We start from the raw sequence: 27516 nt of genomic DNA on the forward strand, positions 1-27516 counted from the left end.
AAATGAGCAGTTGATTAAAGTGATGTCGCAATTCTAATAAAATAGCCCATTCTCCTAAGTCATAACTAAAGTATCTCTTGCTAATGTCTGGATCAGTTATCCAATCATTATTACATCTTCCTGGGTCAACCCATAAATCTATTTTTGTAAACTTTACTTGTAATCCAGAACAGTGTGATCATCAGATTTGGACGACATTCAACAATAAAAAGTCAATAGAGAAGTGATTTCCTTCATTTATTTTTGTTCGTTTGCTTATGCTTCAAATCATTCACTGGAATTCAGAGACAAGTAGAGTAAAATAGTGGTCATATAAAAATTAAGGTACATGATAAACAAACAAAACGGCTGACCAAAAATGGTGTTGGTTGGGTTTTCTCGAGCATGCTTTCTGGCAGCTTCACCGACAAGTACCCCGGAGTCAGTGAAAGCCACACATAATGGCACGACGGAGTAGCCGTGGTCATCTGAGATCATTGTGCACTGTCTGCCATTGTAGACAGCGACTCGTGCGCAGGTGGTATCCAGGTCAATTCCGATTTCGATTCCTATGGATGGTGCATGGGGGAGGTGCGCCATTTGATATTGATCCTCAAATCTGCAAGTAGACGTACAACATATATATAGTGAACGCGCGCTAAGATATTTTTGATGCGCTTTAGTTTTTCTTTTGAGCTCGGGAGTCGATCAGGAGACGTTTCAGAATGATAATTAAACGGGAAGATTAGGTTGACCATCTCCTAGTCAACTCTCTCTTAGCCCAGGCCTAAAAAAGAAATGAACTCGCCAATTCGTCCCTTAGTTTCCCAAAAAGAACAGTAATCAATTTCCCGTTTAATTTTTTTTTTTTTTTTTTTTAATCATGGCAAATGTTCATATATTACCTCCAAACATATTTTGTTCCTTAATTATGTATTCAACAATAAAAGAGTGTGAGAATATATAAGTCGATCATAATAAATTAGGAGACAAACCAAAAAACCGGATGAAACTATTTTGCGACAACAAGGCTGCATTTGATATCTCCCACAATCCGATGCAACATGATAGAACAAAGCACATTGAGGTAGATCGACATTTTATTAAAGAAACAAAACCGTGCAAAGCTAACATTTAAAACAATCAACGTAAAACAGCGATGCGTTAAAACATCAATTCGTTAATTAGTGACAAATTAACAAATTTCCGTTATTAGCGGACAGTTAAACCCAGTTAAACCAGTTCGGGGACAAGCTCGGGTTTGATGGCTCAGGGTACCATAACATTTCTCTTTTAATTATGTTATATTTATGAAAGGTAAACTATGTAATTTTATATAGTGATAATGAAAATTCAAAAAGTCTCCTAGCTAGCTTTTCGCATGTTGCCCGCTCTTTAATTTAGAGTTGTCATTATTATTTAATTAGTTTCAAATTTCTACGATGAATGATCCGCGTATAAAAAACAAATAACACTTAGATAATAAATAAAATCCTGGCAAAAGAACAAATTCCTTTTGTTTAATAGTTTAATTTGACAACTATGAAAGAAAACTGGATATTTTTATGAAAAAATAAGCCTTCCAATCATAATAAATAAATGGCGATTATATATAGATTCGGATGAATTAATGAGATTGTTCGTAATGTGATATAGATGAAAACCCTTAAATCTTGACCATGAATATATATAGAATATCATATCAAAATACAAATTAAAAAATTTGAAGCTTTATGCCAGCAGCGAAAAGTTTGCTAAAGGAATTAATAGTAAAAGTCGTTCAAATGACCTCGACACTGTTTCATCACTTACTGATGCGCCATTAATGTTGTCACTGAATGTCAAGAAAGAAATAAGATTATAGATAATTTATATTAAAATCTTGTGTAATATTAGTTTCTTGAGAAATTGTGCATGCAGAAATTCATGAACATTAATTGACTTGACTTGAGAAACTGTAAGATACGTAGGAAATTACCTCTCACAGCATTTATCATACTAATAAATCAAAATAACTAAGAATAAAAAATAAATGACATATAGATTAATTAAAATATAATAAAATGATTGCCATTTGTTAAGAATCAACACTAATTAAGGCATAGCAACAGATAAACAAGAGTTAATATCTGATGTAGTTCCTAATTTTGACAAGCACCAAAACTAAGAAGCATGGTCCTTGAATCTTCTTTTATTTAAGCTTAGTATAACAATTAATGTTCAAAGTGTGATAATTAATGCTTATTTATGCATGCCATATATTTTTTTAATCTGAATTTCAAGATATCATAACATTGGTTTTATTTTTATAAACTATATATAGACTTCAAGATATTTCATGTGATACAACTGAAATTTGTATGATTATATTATTGACTTTTTTTGTTCTTGCAATACAATTGCTTCGTAAAAATAGATTAATTGTTAGAATAATAATTTTGTTTATTTCGGTTCTATATAACTGGAGATGGAATTTGAAACTTATAGACTTAATTATATATCTTCTTGGTAGTATAATTTAATTCTCAATTGGATGTGGGTACACAAAACAATTTAAAATTTGTGAAATTCAAGAATGAAAAAGATCATAGACAAATTTTTTTTTTGAGCGAAGATTAGAGGTCAAGCCACCGAACTATTTAATACCCTTATTTATTATAACAAAGAAATTTTTTCATTTAGATTTCGAAAACATAACTTTTCACATAGAGATCATGTGCCTTTGCCACTAGATCAATGGTTGGTTCTTATCACTGAAAATTTTTGACAAAAACAAATTTTCTTTTGAATTTGTCTGAATTTTGCAGTATGCTCTTTGAGACAAATTCCAGACGTACGACCAATAGCTGGATGCTCTTTGTGCGCCATAAATTTTTAATTAGTGAAGACAAGATCGGAGGGGAGAGGCGTGGAATTAATGAACGTTTGGGTTCCATTAATAAACTTGATAAGAAAATGAAAAAAAAATGCGTAATGCATGCATGTTCTTTTCTAGCTAGGTAATATATTGCTCTTTCATTAATTTGCTCTTTATACGCGCGTTGTTCCCACTTTGAGATGGGATATAGTGTTACATATATAAAATAAAATAATTAAGGTAATGATATAATAATGTGCAAAAGTACTCTAGATAAAATTTGCGGGACTAATCAAATTCTCAGAGCATTTTAAAGAATGAGTTTTATTTTACATGTTTGTTATGGTCAATTAATTGTCTCTGTCAAGGTGCAGTTCAACCAATCCAACTGTTCTGATCTCTTCACCCGAGGTGCAGTTGGACATTCTTTATCGATCTATTATTAATTTTAATGAATACGTCGTGGTACAGGGTCTATATTAGGTAGTTAATTGTTTTTTAGAAAAAAAATATATCTTTATAGGCGGAAATTCATTATTTATACAGGATATATTATATTTGGTAGTTGGAAACAGAGAGAGACAGCAATTGTCCCTACATGACATCATTGACATGCCTCTAGATTGAGAAAAGATGAAATCATCTCTATGGACTTTGACATCCTCAAAGTCTTTCTCGCTCTCTCTCTCTCTCTCTCCCTTCTATATCGAATTATTATCCAAGTTGCAGTTGGATATTGATGGAACATTTATTACAAACACTTTAAAATAATTTCCATTCTTAAAATTGCTCTGAAAGTATCATTAGTCCCGCAATTCTTATCTGGAAGACTTTCGCACACATTATTATATTATTATCTTCTTATATTATATTTGCAAGACTATATCTCATCCCAAAGTGGAAGCAACGTGAGGCGCATTATTATATTATTATCTTCTTATATTATATTTTCTTGATCTTTAATATATATCAAACCTTTTTTTCTACAGATATTTTTTTATATTATTGATTTTATTTTCATTATTACTTGAGACTTTTAAATAGCTAGCTATAGTTGTGCTATAGTTTGTTCGGACCATAAAAGCTAAGTTATTAGATTAATTCAGCTACAACCGCTATAGCTGTAATAGCTGACTGTTATACTGCTATGCGCTATTGAGAACCGCTATACTACATGGATTTTTTTTTTGTAATTTATTTACATGGGCTTTTGTGCTTATGTTCCTATTTGTGATGCTACATGGTCTGTTAAGCTAGGTATGCTAAGCTGAACTCTGTGCTTCTGTTCCTATTTGTGATTTAGTCTCTACTTCTATATCGAAAATTTTCAAATATTAATTGTTTCTTTTGTTTGCTCTTCGTTAGTATTCTCTTGTAAAATTATTGCCCTTCATTTCAATTGAAAGTTGATTTCAATTATAATAATCTATAAAATGATAAAATTAAAAAAAAATTAAAAAAAAAGTGTAAAATTTGATCTCCAAGTACATTTTAATATATAAATCATGTTGAACTGTCACACCCTGCGGCCACGGGTCGTGACAGTGCCCCGCCGTAAGCATACAACTCCGTGTGTACTTACAAGGCAATTCAATTTACATTCAAACATTCACAACCAAATAATATAAAACATAGTTTATAGATATAAATCGGAGTACACAGTCTGGTCAGAGTATAATACAACAAAATATCTCATCCAAATACCAACCATAAGGCCCAACCTAGAACTATACAACAAAATATATCTAGGGTCATATAAAGGTAAACTACTCAAGGCCTACTACTTGCGTGCCTCCCCGAAATCAGTCGCACCAGAACCTGTAAAATAACCCAAAGGGTGGGGGTGAGAATAAATTCTCAGTGCGAATTTGTCACATTTAGATTATTGTACTTGCAATCAAACTCCATATTCAAAAATGAAACTCATTCAATAGCAATTCAAACAAATACATATTCATAATAAAAGGAATGCATATGCTCGACAACAAATAATAAATTGAATCACATTTTACGAAATTTCCAAGATGAATTTCAAACAAACACATATTTGGCTTAACTCGACTCATTAGGGCTTGTAGCAACTACAGATGTTCATTCGAGCTGGACCCTTTATCTGACCCTCATCTGTAGGGTTACTGACACCTACAGACGTTCCACCGAGCTGGACCCTTTATCTGACACCCATCTGTAATCACTTGGCTTAACCATTTATTAAGGTCTGGTTCGAATCATATAAAGAAAATTCTCTTTAGAATCATTTCAATATTCATAATATTCAACTAATCGTCCAAACGCATTAACACGTAGGAGAATGCCACCGAGCCACAGACGTTACACATGTCACCCACGATTTCAATCCACATATCAATTTAATCACTCACCCCTCGTCCCAACCGGTACTGGGAAAACTGAGGGCCATTCACCTCAAGCGCTATAAGGATCCCGGGCTCAAAGTCAGCTATACAGCTCAACTTTGCAAATTCGTCGGATCCAAGTCAGCCCTACGGCTCAACTTCGTAAATCCGTTCACACACACAATTCGTCCGATCCAAGTCAGCTATACAGCTGAACTTAGTAAATCCGCTCACATACATAGTTCGTGGTGACTTTCAACCAAAATCAGATCATAATAGATCGACACAAATGACAACCATACCAGCATGCAAATTATTCAATTCATGATAATTCGAGTTTAATTTGATTGGGCTATGCAAATGATGTACACAATTCAACGATGCAATAGATCAGATATTCAACATGACAAATGAATAAATAGTTTAATTCCTGAAAATAAAGTATCAAACAAGTCCAAGAATCCCGCACCTGATTACGAGAAGTGTATCTTGCGCTTAAGGTTCAGACGTCTCGAGAGGTCCCGCGAAATCGTGCTCAACTGAGCCTACGCCTATATTAACATATACATACTTGGTTTATTATTTGTTCGACTATCAATATGTTTACTCGAGTCATATTAGTTTATTCATACTTTCCTTGACAAAATCCTTATAACCACATACAATTTTCCATTTGGTTCTACAACCCATATACACTTCCACACATAGGAACAATTGCACAAATACCCCTTTAATCATTCATTTCTCTAACCCCACAAACCCTAATTCGATTTAACCCAAAATACTTTCAGATTTTAGAAGGGAGAAAAACTTGTCGGTTAACACCTCTATTTATTGGATCAAACTAGATAAATCACAATTCTTCACCAATTTTTGGATTTGGACCAAACCCTAGATGGAAAGTCAAGGTTTAGATGGAATCGAGAAAGAAATTACCAAATTCACCACATAGAAGCTCAATGGAGAAGGGTTACTCACAAATTATACACAATATTCGGGTTCAAGCAAAAACCCTAACAATGGTGAGAATTTCGAATTTTGAGAAGAGAGGAGAAAAATGAAGTACCAATTGAAGCAATAGATGGTTACGAGGGAGAGAATCAACAATTTCCGACTTCCTTCTTCAATTTCTCCAAGCTTTTGATGAATTTTAGAGGGAGAAGAGGGTCTCTCTCTCTTTTTCTTTCTTTTGGGCGGAACACACAAGAGAGGGGGGGGGGGGGGGGGAAGGGATGGAGAGAAAGAAGGAGAGACAACAGAAATTTTGCTAAATAGACCCTCACATTGTCGGATAAAACGTTATAACGTTTTGGTAAATCGTTATAACGAATCAACTGGTGAAAAACGCAGGAAAAGAGCGATCAAACGCAAAATTTAGTGTAGAAAACGTTAGTAACATTTTGGTAAATCGTTATAACGTTTTAATTGAATCCAGCCTTCATACAATTGCTATTTTTATCAAATTTTACAGTGAAAAACATTACATAACGTTTTATGATTTTTTTTTTTTAACGTAATATGAACAGTTTAAATTTTCAAAAATCATATTGTAAGTCGATGCCTCATCATATATATACAAAATTTGAAAATTCTCCTTCTCTCCCCTCCCCTCTTCTCGAGCACACCCGTCTGAGAATCTGAAAAGAGAAAAAATGCTATGTATGATAGTTTCCACTATATAGCTACGCTATTCACGATAGCTTTTTTTTAGCACTTCGTGATGACACGATAATCGCTATTTAGAATCTTGCTTACAATGATGGTATCATATATGAGGAGGAATTCACTTGCTACATTCTATGGTTACATCTTACAATATGATTTTTCAAAGTCCAACCAGTTGATCCAAACCATTTAATATGATCTCTATATTTATACAATGTGCTCCGAGATCAAATTTTATATTTTTTTGAATTTGTTTACTATTTATTAAGTATTTTACAAAACTGTTGTTTTTAACTGTTGAATTTGTACACATCTTAATAAATAGTAAAAAAATTTAAAAAAAGTATAAAATTTGATATCCAAGTACATTTTAATATATAAATCATGTGGAACAGTTTAAATCGACTGTTTGAATTTTGAAAAACAATATTGTAAGACTTTATAATCATATTATAAGTCGATGCCTCCTCATCATATATATACAAAATTTGAAAAATCCTCTCCCCTTCCCTGGAGCACACCCGTCTGAGAATCTCAAAACACAAAAGAGAATTGGAAATTTTCTGAACATCAATGAACGGAAGGGAAGAAAAGATGCGAGATCATTTCAATTAACAGGATTTGACAGGAAAACAAAAGTACTCTCTAAAATCTCGTGAAAATAGTAGAGATTTGATGAGAATTAAGATTGGTAGAGCAAAAATAAGTTACTATCCTTATCATTTCCTTTAGAAGAGGAGTGACATTGATTAGTAGTTCTTATCGTAATCTTGTCGTTTCGGGTTACCTCCACCCTTCTATTCGCAATTTGTTTTGTATAGAGGTGGATGTAGAGTTAAAATTCTAAGTTTCTAACTAGGGTTTTTTAAGGTAATAATTTGGGTATTCTCCATCTAACTCTTTAATGATAAATTATTGGCAGTGTGTAGGGCTTTTTTATCAGCAAATTAAAGATCAATTCTGAATCATCTCTATTTAATTCTTTTCTATTGAATTGAATTGAAATCTCATTTGAAATGGTTTCGATAATATTCTGAATCATCTTCATCGCTGAGGGATAAAGTCGATGCTCTAGCCCAGGTGACATAGTGTATTGTTATTGAGCAGCGTGGAGGTGTGGAATTCACCTCGCCATAGTGCGATAGGTGACCTCCAGACCCTCCATCTTTGCTCTTGTACCGACTTCTTTCTGTTTTCTCAAAGATGTGGAAATTGATTCAGAGTTACTGCTATGATATATATTATGTTATTTTATAGACTGAGAAAGTGATTGTAAATCCTTTTGATTATTTTTCAGTATGCATGGTTACATGGTTTAAGCCTATTTTTAGGCGGAGACTATTGTTAATATTTGCCTATTTCCATTTGAGCAAATATTTCACTGATCCAAAATGACTGACTTACAGTTACTACTTCCTTTACTCGACTCTAACAACTAATTGGTAATTGCTATAGCTAAGAAAGGTTGAGCTGGCTTTCCATATTTATTGATAATGAGAAATTGAGAATTCTCATGATATCACCTATCTCCTTTCATTATAGAACAATTTAGCTTTGAACACATGATATCTAAAAAAGAAAATAAGAATGCATGTACAATATATATATATATATATATATATATATGGGCTACAATACATTGCAATGTATAGCCCATCTGTATTATATATATATAACAGTCCAATCCAACTAATACTGCAACCAATTGAGCCACCTAAATTTGAGCGCAACAAAGTAACTCACACTTAAACTTTCCTTGACAGCATCTATCTTTTTTTGAAAACCCCTTGACAGCATCTGTCAAGTTCTCAAAAAAGATAAAACAAAGTAACTCACACATGCATAAAAAACAATAAAAGAAAGAAACTTTACAGTGGTTACATAAGTATCAACATTTTCTTCCAAGATGAAACGAAGAGAAGAGTGCCTGCTCCACCAAAAAAAATAACAAAAAAAAGGATGCAACCAATTTTTCATTTGTATACATCTTAATGACTTTCCTGGTAGATCTTTGCTATAATTGGTTCCCAAATGTCTCTCAGTTCTTTCTGCTTGGCTTCAGACTCAGCAGGGTCGGGAAGAAGATTATCATGAACCCAATTTAAAGCTTGCATGATTGCTTCATTTATTGTGCTCTTATTTGCAGAGTTTAGTTTTGGAGCAATTGTGCTGCCTTTCATAGCATTCCTCATATTATATGCATATTTTTCCAATGCATTGCGAGCATCGACCTTCTTCTTTATCTCCAAATCCTCGACTCTAAATTTCTCAGCATCCTCGATGATCTTCTCAATTTGCGCCTCACTTAGGCGCCCTTCAACATTGGTCACGGTGATCTTGCTTTGTTGACCGGTCCCTTTATCTTGCGCCGTCACATTTAGAATCCCATTTACATCGATCTCAAAGCAGACGTTAATTTTTGGTTCCATTCTTGGAGCAGGAGGAATTCCTGAGAGCTTAAACATGCCTAGAAGGTTGTTGTCTTCGGTTTTAGATCTCTCACCCTCGTAGACTTGCACGAGAACACTAGGTTGGTTGTCGCAACTGGTAGAAAAAAATTTGTCCCTTTTGGTGGGTATTGCAGTATTTCTTGGTATTAGGGTAGTCATTACTCCTCCCTGGGTCTCTATACCTAGAGACAGAGGCGTAACATCAACAATAACAAGATCAAGTACCTCGTCATTGCTGTGACCGCCTAGTTTTGCTGCTTGTAGTGCTGCCCCATGTGCCACGGCCTCATCAGGATTAATGCTTTTGCAAAGCTCCTTTCCATCAAAGAGGCCTTGCAACATTTTTTGAACCACTGGGATTCGTGTAGAACCCCCAACAAGCACCACTATGTCGATGGCACTCTTGTCCATACGAGAGTCCTCTAGGCACTTGGTTACAAGAACGATGCACCTTTCGAAGAGATCCATGTTGAGATCCTCGAACAGAGCCTGGGTAATGTTTGAACTGAAATCATTGCCTTCGTAGAGGCCAGCGACCTCCACAGTTGTTGCGACAGAAAAGGAGAGGGTCCTCTTAGCTCGCTCACAGGCAGATCGCAACCTCCTAATGCTCCTCGGGTTATCGCTTATATCCTTCTTTTGCTTCCTCTTGATCTCCTGGAGGAAGTGGTTCAACAAACGGTTGTCGAAGTCCTCGCCACCAAGATGAGTGTCTCCTGCAGTTGCCTTGACCTTGAACACACCTTTATTTATATTGAGCACAGAGACATCAAAGGTGCCACCGCCGAGGTCAAAAACAAGGACATTCTTCTCTTCAGGTACATCAGTCAATTTCTCGAAGCCGTAAGCCACTGCTGCAGCGGTGGGTTCATCCATGATGCGCATCACCTTTAGCCCTGCTATCTCACCGGCTTCCTTCGTGGCCCGTCTTTGGGAGTCTCTGAAGTAGGCAGGCACAGTTACCACCGCATTTTTGACAGTGCATTCGAGGAAGTTCTCTGCAATCTCCTTCATTTTGTTTAGAATCATAGCAGATAATTGCTCTGGCAGGAACTGTTTCTCCTCTCCTTTGTAGTCGACTACAATCTCTGGTTTATCACCAGCGCCTTGAATAACTTTAAACGGCCATAGCTTTTTGTCACTCTGGACAGTTGGGTCGGAGAAGCGCCTGCCAATCAAACGCTTTGTGTCTGTCTCAAAGAATGATATGTATTAGAACATGCTGTTTCAATTAAAGAAAGAGCAAGTTCATATGCCCGATCAGATCAACAAGTTCATTTCTTCAATAAGTACTGACCGAATATGGTGTTGGTGGGGTTGCTGTCAACCTGGTTCTTGGCAGCGTCACCTATCAGCCGCTGCTCAACCGTGAATGCAACACATGATGGGGTTGTACGGTTTCCTTGGTCATTCGCAATGATCTCGACGCGTCCGTGATGCCAGACTCCAACACATGAGTATGTCGTGCCTAGGTCAATCCCGATTGCCGGTGCCACCTTGCTTGATGTCATTGCTCAGATGCTTCAAGCTAATTGCTTGCGTCTGTTAAAACTTATTCTAAGAAGATTAAGGGATCAGGTTTACCAATTAGTTTTGGTACTTGGTAAGAGGGGATATTAAATAAGAGCAACTGTGTTTTTTATGCCCGAGTCGTGCGTCTTAACTTGCACCAATATTTTATTACATTTATCTATTTTTATTATTAATTGATTCATTCATCGAAATACATAATTTGGTGTTGTACGTGTCAACCATTTGTACTAAATCCATTCTATCCTTCTCAGAGGTTATTTATTTTATTTTTTCAATAATAAATTGGAAGTCAAGTCACCCAATACATTTTCAAACTTCTATATATATTAGAGAGGATTTTCTGGGTTTTGAACCATGACCTATCTTATGAGAGCCATGTCCCTTTGTATGTGCTTAATTTACTAGTCAAGTCAATGGTTTATGAATTTGCCCACAATTTCATTATAATAAATTAATCTCAAAGGTTTCTAATTTCTATATTAATGGAAGGACTGTTACTATTCCTATTGCAAATTTTTAGCTGCTTATTTCTTTAATTTCCAATGACTTTTATTGATGTGGAGAAGACTGAAAGACACCATCGATCCATAATATATAGTAATTTGCGAAGAAAATGATAAGATTTCAAATGTCGCTTCCTTTATCCAACTTTCTTTCTTTTATAGGATCAATTAGAGGATTTCAATACCTTAAAATTTTGTTATTTGTAATTTTAATCTTATTATTCTAAGATACTTAATTTATTATACATATTTTTTTGGAATGTCCATGTTTCGTATTCATATCTATAAATTATATATTCACTCATATCCGTATATATTTCAGGCGGCAGATTTAATTTTGAATTTTGGCATCCGTCTAATTCATGTTCATATTTATATCAACACCACAAGAACAGCCGGGTTTTCGCGAGGATAACAATAATGAATTCGCGAGAGTCTTCAAATAGCCTCGTGATAAGAGTAGCCTCGCAATAGGCTTTGAAATATCCTCGCGATAAGGTTAAAATAGCCTCGCGAATACTATGTTGGACCAGCGATCTATGTTGGCACTATTATGTCCTTCATGTCCATGTGTATGTCCACAGAAATAAGCGATGCACTGTTATATCCTTCATGTCCGTGCGTATGTCCACAGGAATAAGCGATGCACTGTTATATCCTTCATGCCGTACGTATGTCCACGGGAATAAGATGGCTAACTGCAAATCTTATTTTCCACTTTACCCAATTAAAAATATTTCTAATTAAACTGAAATCTAACAAATTAATTACCACAGTTTCTTAAAAAATAATATATTTCAAACTAAAATTTTAATGATTGATAAATAGTTAAATATAAATAAAATAACTTATAATGAATAATTCCAAGCTTAATTAATTCAAGCATAAATATTAATTGAGTTCTATAAATGCATAGCAATTAGTGTCACAAATTGTACCATATACAATCACATTATGCTTAATGCATTTTAACAAGCACAAATATAGATTTAGGCAAAATATGGAATTAAAGGAGTAGCTAGAAATAAAAAAAAAATGGGAAGGAATTAAGTCCATAATTAAGCTATATGTTTGCCGAAATAAAAATACAATACTAGTATGACAATATTCATTTGCGCTCGAAGTCCAGATGTTTGTAAACTTCATTGTCATCACCTATAGGATCAGATTATAACAAAAATGATATGTTAGCATTTTTGGTTTCACGTAGTATGCCACGAAGTATATAATGCAACAAAATAGTTTTTTATGATCTTTTTTGAGTGTCCAACATATAGTCTACTGTTGGGACTTTCTAGACACAGAAACCTGCAACAAATAATGAATCATTTACCTTTATGCTTGCTCATTCAACCTGAAACTCTTAATTTGATGTAAAACATTTCTGCTTCTACCAATTTTTTCTGGTAATAGAATAGGGATGTTTGCTTCTGGTATCGGCACTCGAAATCCTTTACTAACCTCGCAAAAACCTAGCTGTTCTTGTGGTGCAATATTATTCACACAAGGAAATATGAATAAGATACAAGTGCACAACTCCATGGTGGGAACCGAGAAACTTGAAAGGCTTCATGTTAAAATTAATGCATTTTGTTACTCTAGACTAGACAGCGACAATTGACCGTAACTCATGTTACAATTAATTGACCATTAGAAACGCGTAAAATAAATCTTATTCTTAAAAATTGCTCTGAAAAATTCGTTAGGCCAGCAAATCTTATCAGGAGGGACTTTCATACACATTATTATATTGTTATATTATATATGTAAGATTATATATATCTCATCTCAGAGTGGGACCCAATGTAAGGAGCAAATTTACGGAAGAAGAATTACCTAGAAAATGACATGAATGCAAGATGCAATTTTTTTTTTCATTAAATATCAAATTAATTAATTAAACCGAAACAAATATTCCACGCCTCTCCTTTCTGATATTGTCTTGATTTAAAAAAAAAAAAAAAAAAGAGAGCTCTACAAAGCATCAGCCATATTTGCTTGCTTTTCACCACATTCCTAGTTGTAATACATACAACTCATCCAAGGAAATTGAAGACCTAATTCAATAATATATCAGGTAAAATACAGTATAACATTTCTTGACTCACCTTTCTCGAATAGCATTTGTTTTTCTATATCAGTATCAGATGGGAAGAAAGAACTAAAAACTCTGTTTAATCGCATTCAACTATTTGTGCTTGATTCTACAATCAGTTAACTCCTAATATATATATCACAGCAATGGCTCCCAAAGATCATCCAGCAGTTGGGATCGACCTCGGCACGACTTACTCGTGTGTCGGTGTGTGGCAGCACGGTCGTGTGGAGATCATTGCAAATGACCAGGGCAACCGCACCACTCCATCTTGTGTCGCCTTCACCGAAACTGAGCGACATGTAGGAGATGCGGCCAAGAACCAAATTGACATGAACCCCACCAACACGATCTTTAGTGAGTTTTTTATTATTTCTTATCTTTGTTGTTTTCCTGCTTGTTTATAGAACTTTAGAAGTTTATGCTTATTATTTATATGTGAAATTTCCTTATAATTTTCAGCTGTGAAGCGATTGATCGGAAGGCGATTCTCGGATCCCTCTGTTCAAAGTGACATAAAGCTATGGCCATTTGCTGTTGCAAAGGGTCCTGCAGACAAGCCTCAAATTGTGGTCAAACACAAAGGCGAGGAGAAAAAGTTTTACCCCGAGGAGATATCCTCCATGATCCTTACTAAAATGAAGGAGATTGCCGAGGCCTACCTAGCATGCCCTGTTAAAAATGCTGTGGTCACAGTCCCCGCATACTTCAATGATGCACAGAGGCGTGCAACCAAAGATGCCAGTTCAATAGCAGGATTGAATGTATTGCGCATCATGGATGAGCCCACTGCTGCTGCAGTAGCATATGGTTTTGACAAAATTAGCGTTAGCAGCAATAAAACTGCCAACACCGAGAGGAAGGTGCTCATCTTCGACCTAGGAGGTGGCACCTTTGATGTCTCCTTGCTTGCCGTCAAGAATGGTGTCTTTGAGGTGAAGGCTACTGCCGGAGACACCCACCTCGGCGGTGAAGATTTTGACGACCGCTTGGTGAGTTATTGTCTTGACGAGTTCAAGATGAAGCACAACAAGGACATTAGCGGGAATCCGAGGGCTCTTAGGAGGCTACGTTCCGCTTGCGAGCGAGCAAAGAGGAACCTCTCTACCTTGACCTACACAATTGTTGAGGTTGATAGCCTCTACGAGGGAATTGATTTCTCTTCTCGCATCAGCCAAGCCCGATTTGAAGAGCTCAACATGGATCTCTTCACCAGATGCATGCAACTCGTAGAGAAATGTCTTGAGGATGCTAGCACTGATAAAACTACTATCGATGTGGTTGTCCTTGTTGGTGGGTCCACGAGAATCCCTAAAGTTCAACATCTTCTGAATAACTACTTTGATGGAAATGGAAACCAAATCAGCAAAGGCATCAATCCTGATGAGGCTGTCGCATATGGTGCTACCATCCAAGCCGCCAAGTTGAGCGGCCAGGGAAGCAGAGAGGTCGAAGACATGGTGCTCGTAGACGTGACTCCACTCTCACTTGGCATAGAAATTTTAGGAGGAGTCATGTCTGTCGTGGTTCCAAGGAACACCATAATACCAACAAAGAAGGAGAAGGACTATACAACTTCACATGACAATCAGACTGTTGTTGACTTTATAGTTTTCGAAGGGGAGAGAGCCCAAACCAAGGATAATTATCTCCTCGGCAACTTCACCCTCTCGGGAATTGCTCCGGCTCCTAGAGGTGTACCAAAGTTTGATGTGTGCTTTGACATAGATGCCAATGGCATACTGAATGTGTCAGCACGGGACAGAAGTAGCGGACAGAAGAAGAAGATCACGGTGACCAACGAAGAGGCGAGGCTGACCAATGAGGTGATCGAGACTATAATTCAGGATGCCGAAAGGTACAGGACCCAGGATGAGGACTGCCGTAGAAAGTACGAGGCCAAAAATTCACTGGAGCGATATGCTTACCGTATGAAGAATGCCATGAAAAATAAAAGCATCACTGATACTTTACCATTCGCGACCAAAATGGTGATTGACGATGTAATACAAGAGACATTAAGTTGGGTCGAGGATAACCCATTTCCGGATGTGGCCAAGTCTGAAACAAGAATGGAGGAACTTAAGAGTATTTGTGCTCCAATTGATCATATATAAAGGTTTTATATGCAATATAAGCTTTGTTGTTGTGTTAATTTTTTTTTGAAAGAGAGAAAAGGTTTTATTTGAAAAGATTGGCACATATATTATTAAACTGTGCAGTTATTTTTTTTTTGGTTTTGGTTTTTCTTTTGCTGTTGTGTTAATTTGGCTGCGATGGAACTAAAAGTTTATATCATTGCTTCAATTCAATGTCATCACATTTAAATGACAGGGACTAATTACAAGTCGCGAACATTTTTATTGTTCGTTTTCTGTTTGTTGAACTTTTCTAAAGCAATATTTTTTTTACAAAATGAACTCAATATTTTTCGGATATCGAACATGCGACTTTTCACTCAAAAGACATTGCATTTACCATTAGACAAAAGACTAGTTCTCAAAATGAACTAAAATTTATTTGTATCTAAACTCTATAAGATTTCGTCAATTTCCATTGAATTTTCTCTAAGAGAATGTATGGTAGTAATGTACTAATGTTCGAATAGCATGCTTAATTAATTTATGATACAAGATAATTAAAGAGATTATATTTGAAGTTTTAATCATAATTGATTATTTTGGTTTTTCAGCTCGTTGTGAGATTTTAAATTTTAGGTTTCGGCTTATATATGCTATGTGTAAAGTATATATGAATAAAGTATTTTTTGGAAATTAATTTTAGGATAGATCCTTTTTCAAACATCATTTTCTTAATCTCAGTGTGTTATTCTCGGTCAAGAAATAAATCCAATATTATATATTGAAGTTATCTTCATCATTTTTTCATCATTTAGTAGGATGCATATTAATTATATTGTTAATTCAAAATCATCTGTGGTTTTTCATTAATTAGGATCTTTAAAAAATACACTACTACAAAAATTGCGATAATACACAATCAAAAATGCAGTTTACACACGGATTCACTACCATAGGTAAACGCATGATCCCCCAGTCTATCCTATTACATGCTGCACCCAAACTACATCCAATTTATACATCAAAACAGGGAAACGTGTGTCCCAGATGTCCCAACCATTCAATCTCCCTTTGTTTGCTAAATTTTCTGCCAAATCATTCTAGCATCGATGCACATGAACACACACAAAGGATTTATATATTTTCCTGCAGCATCTTCCAAACTTCAAGAATTTCGTCCAACGTGCTACAGTCAGCATCTATATATGGGTGGTTGCGGACTTGAGCAGGTTTGTACCAGAGTGAGACAATCAGAAAATGACGAACAGGACACTATCCAATGAGCTATTGCTGAAACAATCCATTCGTTGAGAGCCATCGCTTCAAATTTTAAAGGGCAGCATCCCCTGACGGCTTTTTTTTTTTTTTTTTTTTTTTTTTTTTTCTGGAGGATCATCTCATCTTTATGCCAGATCACACTCCAACTCCCCATACCAGCCCTCTTCTCAAGAATTGTCTTAATAGCAGAAATCATTTTGTACTTCTGACAAAGTGGTGGCTTGTTGCACCCTCCCCAGAGATAGGGCCTGAACTGAGTGAATTCGGGTTGCTTGTGTTGGCTGTATGCAATCTTCTAATACTTTGTTTGATTAAATTTGTAAAACATACATTAATTGAATTTAATTGTTTACATGATTTAGTGAGTTTTCAGGTTCAAAGCTTTAATTACAAGATCTATTAAGAAATATCAAAAATAGGTTCAGAACTTTAATTACAAAATTTATAATGAAGAACTAAGATTTATGAAGTGCTGAATTTCAAGATTATTTTGATGAATCTAAGGAGTCAACAAGACTTTACAAAACTATAGATTTATGTAATAATTAAGTAGTTACGTAGAGTATATTTGAGGCTTGTTGATTTTTGAAGCATCCATCTTGAACGGACCAAATCGGATGGAACAAATAAAAACGAAACAGTCAGAGAGTTCCAGTTTGGTTCCGTACAAGACGGATGCTATCTGTATGGTACGCCTGGCAAGTTGTGTGAGACAAATTGTGGTGATCGTTGTGGACGAGCATAAATGTATAGAATGGTTAATATGAATTTGAATTATTTTGTGGAAACCCTAACTTTAATATCCGCACAATCCAATCCAACAGGTTTCTTCCTGTTGAAGTGGATCTAGAAAATCTGAAGTCCCCCACTATATTAAGATTTATCATCACTTTAGATTTGCTAAGCTAGCTGCCCCTCACATTTCAAAACACATTAATTTGCAACTCTTCCAGCTTCCATTGTTATGTAAGCTTAAACTTAATATCTTCTCAACACACTCAAATATACTCATCTTCTTAATACGCATTATATTTTCTTTTATCATGGGTTTTTCCTACAGGATTTTTCTAGTAATGTTGTAGTTGCGTATTAAAAAGAATAATTAATGTACTCTTTTTTCTTCACTAGATTTTTTCCCTACATGATTATTTTAGTAAGGTTTTAATGAGTCATATTCTTATGTAATGAACATATAAAGAAGAGTATTCCAAATAAATTATAAATATGTGGATGTCCATTTATTTTGTAACTCTCAACATTAATCACTTCAATTCATTTCCCCTATTTATTATTGGAATTTATTTTCTCATTTATTATTTATTATTGGAACTAATTTAGATAGCTTTTCATTTACAATATCTAAACTATAAAAAAAATTGAAATCTTATATTTTACACATGTAAACATATGAGAAATATAAAATAAAGATATAGCCATTCTGTTCATTCTCTCTATTATTCTTTATTTTTATTTTATAATAAATATTCTCGATATTATATAAAGATCTAGAAAAGCTTAAATATTTTTTTAGACATTATAATTACACATTCAAATAAAGGTTTGTTTATATCTCGATGAAAATGTACTCTTGACCATCAAAATTTGCGACTTACATTGCTTCCACTTTGAGATGAGATATTGTCTTGCTTGCTGAAAATAATAATATAATAATGTGCGCAAAAGTCCTCCAGATAAGAGTCGCGGGATTAACTAAATTATGAGAGCAATTATATTTTGTATTTTATATATATTTTAAGTGTTTGTAATGGTCAATTTATTGTAACAAAAGATGGACGGTCAATTGTTTCTGTCTAGGTGCAGTTGACCAGTGTGTGAGGAGCAAGAAGGTCGTCAAGATTATATTTTCATTGAGATATAAACAAACCTTAATTTATTAAATGTTCTATCAATATCCAACTGCAACTTGGATAATAATTCGATATAGAAATAGAAGGGAGAGAGAGAGCGAGAAAGACTTTGAGGGTGTCAAAGTCTATGGAGATGATTTCATGTTTTCTCAATCTAGAGGCAGAGTTGCTGTCTCTCTCTGTTTCCAACTACCAAATATAATCTATAGAGTGAGTCTATGGTATTATGCATATCACGGGTTGTTACCGTGCTACGGCTTTATATTCGAGTTTTCAAATCCTAACGGTCGATCCGAACCGTTCATCTTGTTCTCCATATTAATATGTGTTTGGAGACCAAATTTTACATTTTTTGAAATTTTTTTACTAATTTTTTAGATATTTAGAAAATCACTTGATCTGAAAATTCTGGACCATCCAAAACCAGTGATTTTCAATAAATCTAAAAAAATAGTAAAAAAATTTCAAAAAATGTAAAATTTGGTCTCCAAACACATATTAATATAGAGAATAAGATGAACGGTTCTGATCGACTATTAGGATTTGAAAACTCGAATATAGAGCCGTAACACGGTGCCAAATCGTAATATGCATAGTACCATAGACTCACTCTAATCTATATTGTATAAATAATGAATTTCCACCTATAAAGAATTTTTCTAAAAAACAATTAACAACCTAAAATAGACCCTGTACCACGACGTATTCATTAAAATTAATAATAGATCGATAAAGAATGTCCTACTGCACAAATTAATGACAAGATGAATATTGTAAAATTAACGGGGCAATACTATAACATTAACAGATCAATACTCCATATCGTCTCTCTATCATCTCTTTCTTTCAGATTTCCATAAGATGAATACTGTAAAATTAACGGGACAATACTGTAAAATTAACAGATCAATACCTCTCTATCATCTATTTTCTACAGATTTCCACAAGATGAATGCTGTAAAATGACAAGATGAATACTGTAAAATTAACAGATCAATACTCCATATCGCCTCTCTATCATCTATTTCCTCCAGATTTCCACACGATGAATACTGTAAAATGACAAGATGAATACTGTAAAATTAACGGGGCAATACAGTAAAATTAACATATCATTACTCCATATTGCCTCTCTATCATCTCTTTCCTCCATATTTCATTTGAAATGCTAGATCTGTTACTGCATACAACGAAAAACAACAAATTCAACAGAAATAACTTACTAGATTTGAATTTTGTCGTGCTCTTCAACAAAAACAACTTCTATTCGATCGCACTCCACGATTGAAGGTTCTATTGCGATCATGTATAAAAAACGAGATCGAGTCAGTAATCTCAATTAAAATCGACATTGCAAAGGAAAAATGAATCAGAAACTATTCTAGATAGAAAAAAAGGTTTGTTAAGTAGGAACTTTGCCTAAGCTTTCAGAAAACCAGAAAGAAGTCATTATTGCCTTCTCAACTACTTAAAGTATTGGAATTCAAAAAATGAAATAAGAAAAGAGTAGAGAACTATGCACTAAAGAACAAAAGAGCATCTCCTTTGAGAGAGAAGTAGAATGAAAGAGCCTTTTTTTCGAATACGCAACTGAGATTTGAATATCTGATCGGATGATCAGGAAAATATGATCGGGAAAGAGAATGACGAAAAGGCTCAACTTTTTTGAATCTCATTTGGGTTATCAACTAGCTCCGTAGAAATTGCGATCGGGAAGACGATTTGAGAAATGAGATTCAAAAAAAAGCTAACCCATGATCTGATCCGGAAGGTTTAAATTGGTGAAGAATTTGAATATCCGTTGAAGGTGGGGACCATCGCTGTTAAAGGCAAGTGGATAAAGCTTGTGGACAGTTCGTGAACAAAAGCCAGTAGATAAATACCTTTTCTCTATATTTATAACTGCATAATATTTTTTTTCTAGAAGCATACTAATTATCATTCAAAATTTAACTCTTCTAGACTCGTACTGATCAATTAATTGTAGGTATGCTGGACATATTTTAGGTGTGAACCGAATTTTGTATATAATTTACATGAAACAAACAAAAATTCAGTGTTGTTTTTAGTCGATTTAGATTGATTAGTTGTTATGTTGTGGTTAAGCAGTCAAGTTTTGTCGCACACAAATTTATCTCCTATTATAAATTAAGAATGCGGTGTGATGTTCTGAATTTTTTTTTTTTTTTTTTTGATAGTCTACAATTGGATGTGATGCCATATAGAAGTCCCTTTTTTTTTATTTTAGGTTGGTGGATTCTGACCCCACCACTAAGTCATAGTTGGTATGCAATTCTTCTGAAACTAAAAAAACAAAGAACGGAAAATCAGTTTTTAAAAAGAAATTCCAAAAGCAATATGATAAAACAGGCCTGCAACATCCCATAAAGGCCCATTTCTGAAAAACCAAGCCTGTATATATAACCTCAGCCCAGCAGAATAATTATTAATTGCCTTGGATGAAGATTGTACCAAGTAAATGATCTTTTTCATACTTTCCACACGATCTAGTTTTGTTACTTTGTTGTGATTTATCTAACACCATTCACAATTTTTAAATGATTCCGCAATTTCATCTTTTCTTTGCTATTTATAGACCGTTATGTTTTTCTTGTATTTGCTATGCTGATGAATTGAAGGAAGTACACAATTTTTAATGAGTAATTTACTGTTTTATATTTGAAGTGTCCATGTTTGTAAAGATTGTAATATTTGGGATGTTGGAGGAAACAAATGAAGGTAAAATTTTCCTTTTTTAATTTGTATTTGGTTTTACTTAACAAAATGTTTAATCTCTTCTGTTAATTAAAATCATGCACATTAATTCGAGTAATCACAAAATATTTGGAGATTAGTACATTATTGAATAGTAACACTTTCATCAAAAGAAAAGCAATAACTTATTTTCACAGTAACAAAATTTTGCTAATCATCTCTCTGATTGTGCATTGGACAGGGCATATTGTTAAGAAGAAAGTGGAGGCAACTACAAATTGAATGCCATAAGTCATAATTCATAAATGCCATTCCACTTAGAACCTTCAACTTTATGACAAAAAGACAATACCAGCTTTATTAGTTAGGAGAAAGAAAACAATTTGCGTACAACCAAGTATAGTTGATATTTTTGCATGCTGGGTATTAAACTTCTTAATTAGGCAGTAAAACTGGTATACAGTGCATGGATGTTGGCTTCAGTGCTCTCTTACTTGGTTGGGGAGAGATGAAGTAGCAAAAATTATTGATCCTGTAAGTTAACGTCTTTTGTTAATCCAACCGGACGTCTGGCTTTATTGTAAAAAGAAAATAATAAGAATTTATTTTCACAAAATTTCAGATCAACATTTCAACGACCATGATCCATTCTGGTGTTCTTTGCGGATGCTTTTCTATTGTCTCATGTATAAATTCATCTTATATAATAAAACGAGATGATTCACCATTTGTGTTGGACCAGATATGCTAGCTCTCTCAATTGAGTTAAATGTCAATGGAGAGAAAAGAAATAAACATAATTTTTTTGTTAAAAAAATAACACAAAAAATAAGGGCTCTTGGCCCAGTAAACCCGGTCTCACACCTCTGAGGCAAGAAAAACCATTATTTTTGTTTGTTTAAGATTGTACAAATTAAAAATCTTATTCATACTTTAATGAAGTCTAGGTTTATTGTATAGTCCTCTTGTGTGATCTAACTGACACTGTTCATCACAACTGTCAAATGATTTTACAAGGTCATCTATACATACTTTCTATTTAATTATAGACTTTCATGTTGTTTCAATATATTGTTGTGTTAAGTTGAAAATAAAAAATATTAAATCATCTCTAATATGTAATTCACTATTTTATATTTATGGTGATCACGGTCGTAAAATTCATAAGATTTGAGGTTTTGGAGAAAACAAATCAAGGTGCGTACGTAGAGCTTAACTTGCATCTAACCAACATGCTTAAATATTAAACTGCTCATAATTTTTTTATTAAAAGTATGTTAGATGAGTAAATATTCAAATCTGATCAAATGAAAAGTAAAAATGATTTATATAATTTTTATTGGCAAATGCACAATTTGGAGACTACGAATCATTCCAGACTTTCCAACATGTTAATTAGAAGGAGAGCATCCGAATAGAGACTAATATATGAATTGTTGTCATGTTTATACTTTGCGGATTATGATTCTTTGATGACAAAATGTGATCAAATTAATTATAGCTTTTTAGCTACGAAATTAGGTGTGTTATTCTCGTTGTATAATTCGGATGTCAATGTCTTAATTTGCATCTTTGTCCCTCAGTTCTCATTTTTTTTCATAAAGCATTCAGGTATGTCTTGATGGAAAAAAATTTGTATGCAGCTTAATCAAAAAAAGATCATTGTTTATTACTTTTTTTTCAATATTATATTTGATTATTAAATTGGAACCTCCATAATTTCTTATTGTATTTTCTTGAAATATATTAATTTTATGTTTACTTGCAAAATATTATTAAAATTATTTACTATCAATACAAATTTTCAGGTACAACTCTACAAATTTATAATGGGTATCAAATCACTTGTAATGGAACCAGTTTGCTGAATTTTTTTGGGGTCTTGACTACATTTTCCTTCGCTATTGTTGCATTAACTGTGATAGAACTTATGAGATAACTTATGCGAAGGAAAAACATATGGATGAAATACATGGTGATGATGTTGTCAGATTTAGATGATGTGGTATCAAATGAAGGACCACAGATTTAGATGATGTGGTTTTTCGACCGTAAAAACTATAGCACTATTAAAGTTAGCACTCTATCTCTTTACATAGAAACTCGGGCTTAATGTAGTGGTGTCCGTCTCTTTACATATAAACACATGATTAATTTAAAAGATGCTATTTTAGATATGTTTTATAAACCGCTTAAGATATTTTTTACTAGCTAAGTGTTTTTACAGCATTATTTATATATATTTGTTACTTGTTAAATACTTCATTTAATAAAAAGTTGTAATAGTCAGATTTATGTTACTGAATTTAATTTTTTTTTATACAGATATCAATTTAATTTATTCAGTTATATTAAAACAGAAAAACTTAAGACTACCAATATTATTACCCATGACAAGCCATCATGGAATCTTAAATTATTATTATATTATGTGTGCTAGTTCTCATGATGTCGCACAAATGTTATGTCATAACTTATTTTAAAACAAATGAATATATAATGTACTTACATTTTTGACACAACTACTTTTAATGATTCTTCATAAAGATTTAAATGCGTGATACTATATGATTGATATTAAAGATTTAAACTTTTGAATATAGTAATTTAAATGATGACATTAGAGGTTTAAATTGTTGTAGACTGAGGTTTAAAAGTTGAAAAAATAACTCAAAAGTATTTCTTCATGTATCTCATTTGAAATATAAAATCGAGTAGAAAACCCTTGTATTTTTAGATTCGTAAAATTAATCACGGATCGTTAGAAAAATGGATGAAATGATAAGAGAAAAATTAAAAAAAAAGTGGATAAAAATAATCTTTTCTTATTTTCTTGACTTGAAAACAAAAGTAATTAGAAGTTAAAACTATACAGATTTAGAATTTAGTTGCTTGCATGTAGAGGTTTAAATGTCAGTGAGTAATATTTTAAAATATTATAAATAAAACTTTAAAAACTTGAATATAAATGCTGAAAATGAAAGTTAGACAAAATTAGAAGATTTTTTTTCTGTTAAACTAGCTGGGGGATTTGCTCGGGTATAATGGCTTGGGGACCAGAACATTTCTCTAAAAAATTTCCAATAAAAATCGGAGGTTATATTTGCATAAAATTTATAAAGTGGTTCTGGTTTCATGTTCAATATGATGTATCCAAATTTATTGTTCTTAAATTGGTTGTAACTTGTAAATTCAATAATCAATGTAATAATTCAAATCTGTTGTTACTAAAAGAGAATTCAATCATCGAAATAAACTCAGAGTGAAGATATGAATTGAACTAAACATTGAATGAAGTGACTCCAGATTAAATCATGCACATATTCCACTGTCGTCTTTTTACATGAAAAAAAATCCTCGTGCAAATGGATTCAGAGTGAGCATTTAAAGATTGAACATATGGCAAAACACATGAGTTGAAGGCAGTGTTGCTTGCAAGAAGAAGATACATGTCATTCTTCCCTCAAGAAAAAGAAGACTCCCCAGACTTTGGCACCTCAATCAGACTCATTGCGGGTCGGTAGCGCGCGACACCCCAAATTGTTGAAGAATATACTTCTCATAAACCACCTTCAATTTACTACCTGACGCGGCCCAATGAGCTTTCACCAGTACTCGTGCACATTCTCTACACGTACAAAATAAACAAATAATTGAATAAGTGAAGAAATTGAACAACTTCCACAAAAAATTAATAATAGTGGAATTGTAAATTTGTAATGGCACACTTACAGTAGCTGGGTCTTGGAGAGGGAGGTGTGGCGCTCAAGGGAACTTATCCAGAGAGGGGACTTCCCTAGAGTGCAACGAGCTGTGTACACAGCTGAGGCCGCCACCATGGAGGGACAGTACTTGATCAGGTCATACTGCATCAACCCCAACTCAGCAAGAAAGTAAATCATGTGCTCCAACTGTCAAATTAAAACAACATTTTCAGAATCCAAATGATTAACTTGCAACTCGGAAAAAAAAAAAAGAATGAGGAGATGGAGGGCATGCAATACGCCAATACCTCCTGGTCAGCTTTGGCTACCTTCACGAACCGGACCAAGAACATGTAGGCTGTCGGTACGGTTAGGTACCAGTCAAGCTTATTTAGGATTGTCTTTTTCATCCCCAGAATATCCTCTCTTGTGTACTGATTGAATGCAATATCCATTAAATCCTTCACCTGTGTGAACACAATGCCATAGTTTAGTTCAAAATTGGAAAATTCGCCCAGCAATAATTTTGAGAATTGGAAAGAAAGGGCATATTTTGTTGCATACCCGAGGAGTCTTGAGTTCTTCGTACTTGCAAGCAATTAACAAAGAACACATGCCAACAAGCTGCAATCTTTTTACGTCAACTAGAGAGAGGTACCGGTCGATTATGTAGATTGTCAGATATAGAGTCTCTGGTAGCATATTATATCTGAAGTGCACATCTATTATCCAGTCAACCAGAATTGCTCTCAATTTTGGGTTGATGTGCGTCTGCTTTTCCATGTAGTCAATTGGCCTACCGACATGCTGTTTGAACATATAAAGAAAAGAACTACAGTTTACTAACTTGTTAGAAAGTACTGTGCTGGTATATTTCATAAATTGAAAAAGAGAATACCTGTTGTTGCTTGTAAAAAGTATACAAGTCCTGAACATACTCCACGACAGCTAGGTGATTAAATACATCTGGTAAATCTATTTCGTCAATTCCTGGATTTGATTTCTCACTGATACCGCAGGCTACCTGAATAAACACAATAAACTCTGTCAGTACTTATCTTTATTTATGGAAACTGAAACAAAGGTTAGGGAATTAATGGTAATTGAGAAGCACCTTGCTACGGGCCGAGAGAACAGTAGTGAGTGAATCGTCTCGTCTCATCTTAGGCCTTGAAACAGAAATAGACATTTGTTTTGTCCCGTTATCAGAAAGAGAGTCCAAATTAATATTTTCATTTTGTTCGGTGACCAGCTTAACCGGCTTCATTGTGGCAGGTTTCAGTGCTGCTTGTTTGTCAGATGGAAATATCGCTGGCAGCTGAAGAAATATTAAATAAAAAAATGTTAGATAGGTTATATTGCATGGTTAATTTTGTGCCTGGGTTTATTCTGGTTAGGCTTAAAAAAGTTTGAGAATCTGAAATCAGAATAATTAATCTAACTCTACAAATTTAAAAAGAAATTTAATTCTGACAGAAAACAGGATTAGATACTTTGTTGGAAGCAGCCACGTCTTGGGTTTCCGTCATAGTTGTGAAGGTTCTTCTACCAAAATTTCTGCTTGAAACAGAACAGGAGAATACAATAAAAGATTATAAATTGTATATTTTCAAAGAAATTCAATGAGCAAAATGATCTCAGGGGTTAAATTAACCTTGTTATGGGGGAGTTAACGTTTTCAATGCCATTTAATGCAATGCTGTTTTGGACATCCCAATTATGATATTGAAGCATATCTCCCCCTAAAATTTGACCAAAAAAAAAAAAAAGTTGGTTATACAAAAAATATTGAGTTCTTCATTTTTCCCATTTTTATGTGTTTCTTTTATGAATGAAAGAAATACGTGGTGACATGCACCACTCTTTTTCATAAAAGAAGAGAAGGGGATTTAGGGCCAAATCAAATAATAGCTCAAGAACATATTGAGCGCTAATTGTAAGTCAAAATCAATTAGAAATCCACAAAACTAAAGAAAACACGACGGTCCTAAACTTAGCCAATCAATGGAAGATATTAATCTAAACCGTAGCAATTTCTTGAAAAATCAATTTTTTGGAGAGAAATGATAGATATCCTCTGTGCTGTTGCAAGACCATACTTTGATTTGTGATTGCAATGGAATTCATCTCCTTATCTTTTCTCTTGAAAAATCGTAAGATCATTGAAGGAAAAGTGTCTGGAAGGGGCCGGAGCCCCAACTTCTCCTCCCCATGTCTCTTTACACTCGCAGCCATTGTTGGATTACAAGAGAAAAAGAAATGGAGGTCTTGATTTTTATTTTCTCTTGCCTTAATTATCTCTCTAGTCCTCTCCCTAAACCTTGGAAAGAAACGTTCTCTCCTGAATATTTTCTTTGCCTGTGAATGGAATTTTAGGAATATATAAGGATTTTAGCGGAGCCTTCAACGGTCTACTCGATTGAAATATCTCAAC

The 27516-nt window shown here is 34.1% G+C and overlaps 3 protein-coding genes across 3 annotated transcripts; 1 reads left to right on the plus strand and 2 right to left on the minus strand.

Moving 5' to 3' along the window:
* Nucleotides 1-8743: 8743 nt before the first annotated feature.
* LOC144545839 (heat shock cognate 70 kDa protein-like) lies at nucleotides 8744-10866 on the minus strand. Its single transcript, XM_078294406.1, has 2 exons — nucleotides 10603-10866; nucleotides 8744-10495 (listed from the first exon to the last, which is right to left on the minus strand). The coding sequence occupies exons 1-2, from the start codon at nucleotides 10814-10816 to the stop codon at nucleotides 8844-8846; spliced, it is 1866 nt and encodes a 621-aa protein (XP_078150532.1). The 5' UTR covers nucleotides 10817-10866; the 3' UTR covers nucleotides 8744-8843.
* Nucleotides 10867-13306: 2440 nt separating this feature from the next.
* Nucleotides 13307-15743, plus strand: LOC144545738 (heat shock cognate 70 kDa protein-like). The gene is made up of 3 exons (XM_078294286.1): nucleotides 13307-13418; nucleotides 13581-13793; nucleotides 13899-15743. Exons 2-3 carry the CDS (start codon nucleotides 13583-13585, stop codon nucleotides 15551-15553), a joined length of 1866 nt encoding a protein of 621 aa, XP_078150412.1. The 5' UTR covers nucleotides 13307-13418; nucleotides 13581-13582; the 3' UTR covers nucleotides 15554-15743.
* A 9069-nt stretch (nucleotides 15744-24812) lies between these two features.
* Nucleotides 24813-26361, minus strand: LOC144546016 (G2/mitotic-specific cyclin S13-7-like). The gene is made up of 6 exons (XM_078294567.1): nucleotides 26197-26361; nucleotides 25981-26106; nucleotides 25647-25889; nucleotides 25391-25549; nucleotides 25111-25289; nucleotides 24813-25006 (listed from the first exon to the last, which is right to left on the minus strand). Exons 1-6 carry the CDS (start codon nucleotides 26347-26349, stop codon nucleotides 24886-24888), a joined length of 981 nt encoding a protein of 326 aa, XP_078150693.1. The 5' UTR covers nucleotides 26350-26361; the 3' UTR covers nucleotides 24813-24885.
* Between the last annotated feature and the right edge of the window lie 1155 nt (nucleotides 26362-27516).

This window comes from Carex rostrata, chromosome 28, assembly GCF_964058835.1.
Source record: "Carex rostrata chromosome 28, lpCarRost1.2, whole genome shotgun sequence".
Lineage (NCBI taxonomy): Eukaryota > Viridiplantae > Streptophyta > Magnoliopsida > Poales > Cyperaceae > Carex > Carex rostrata.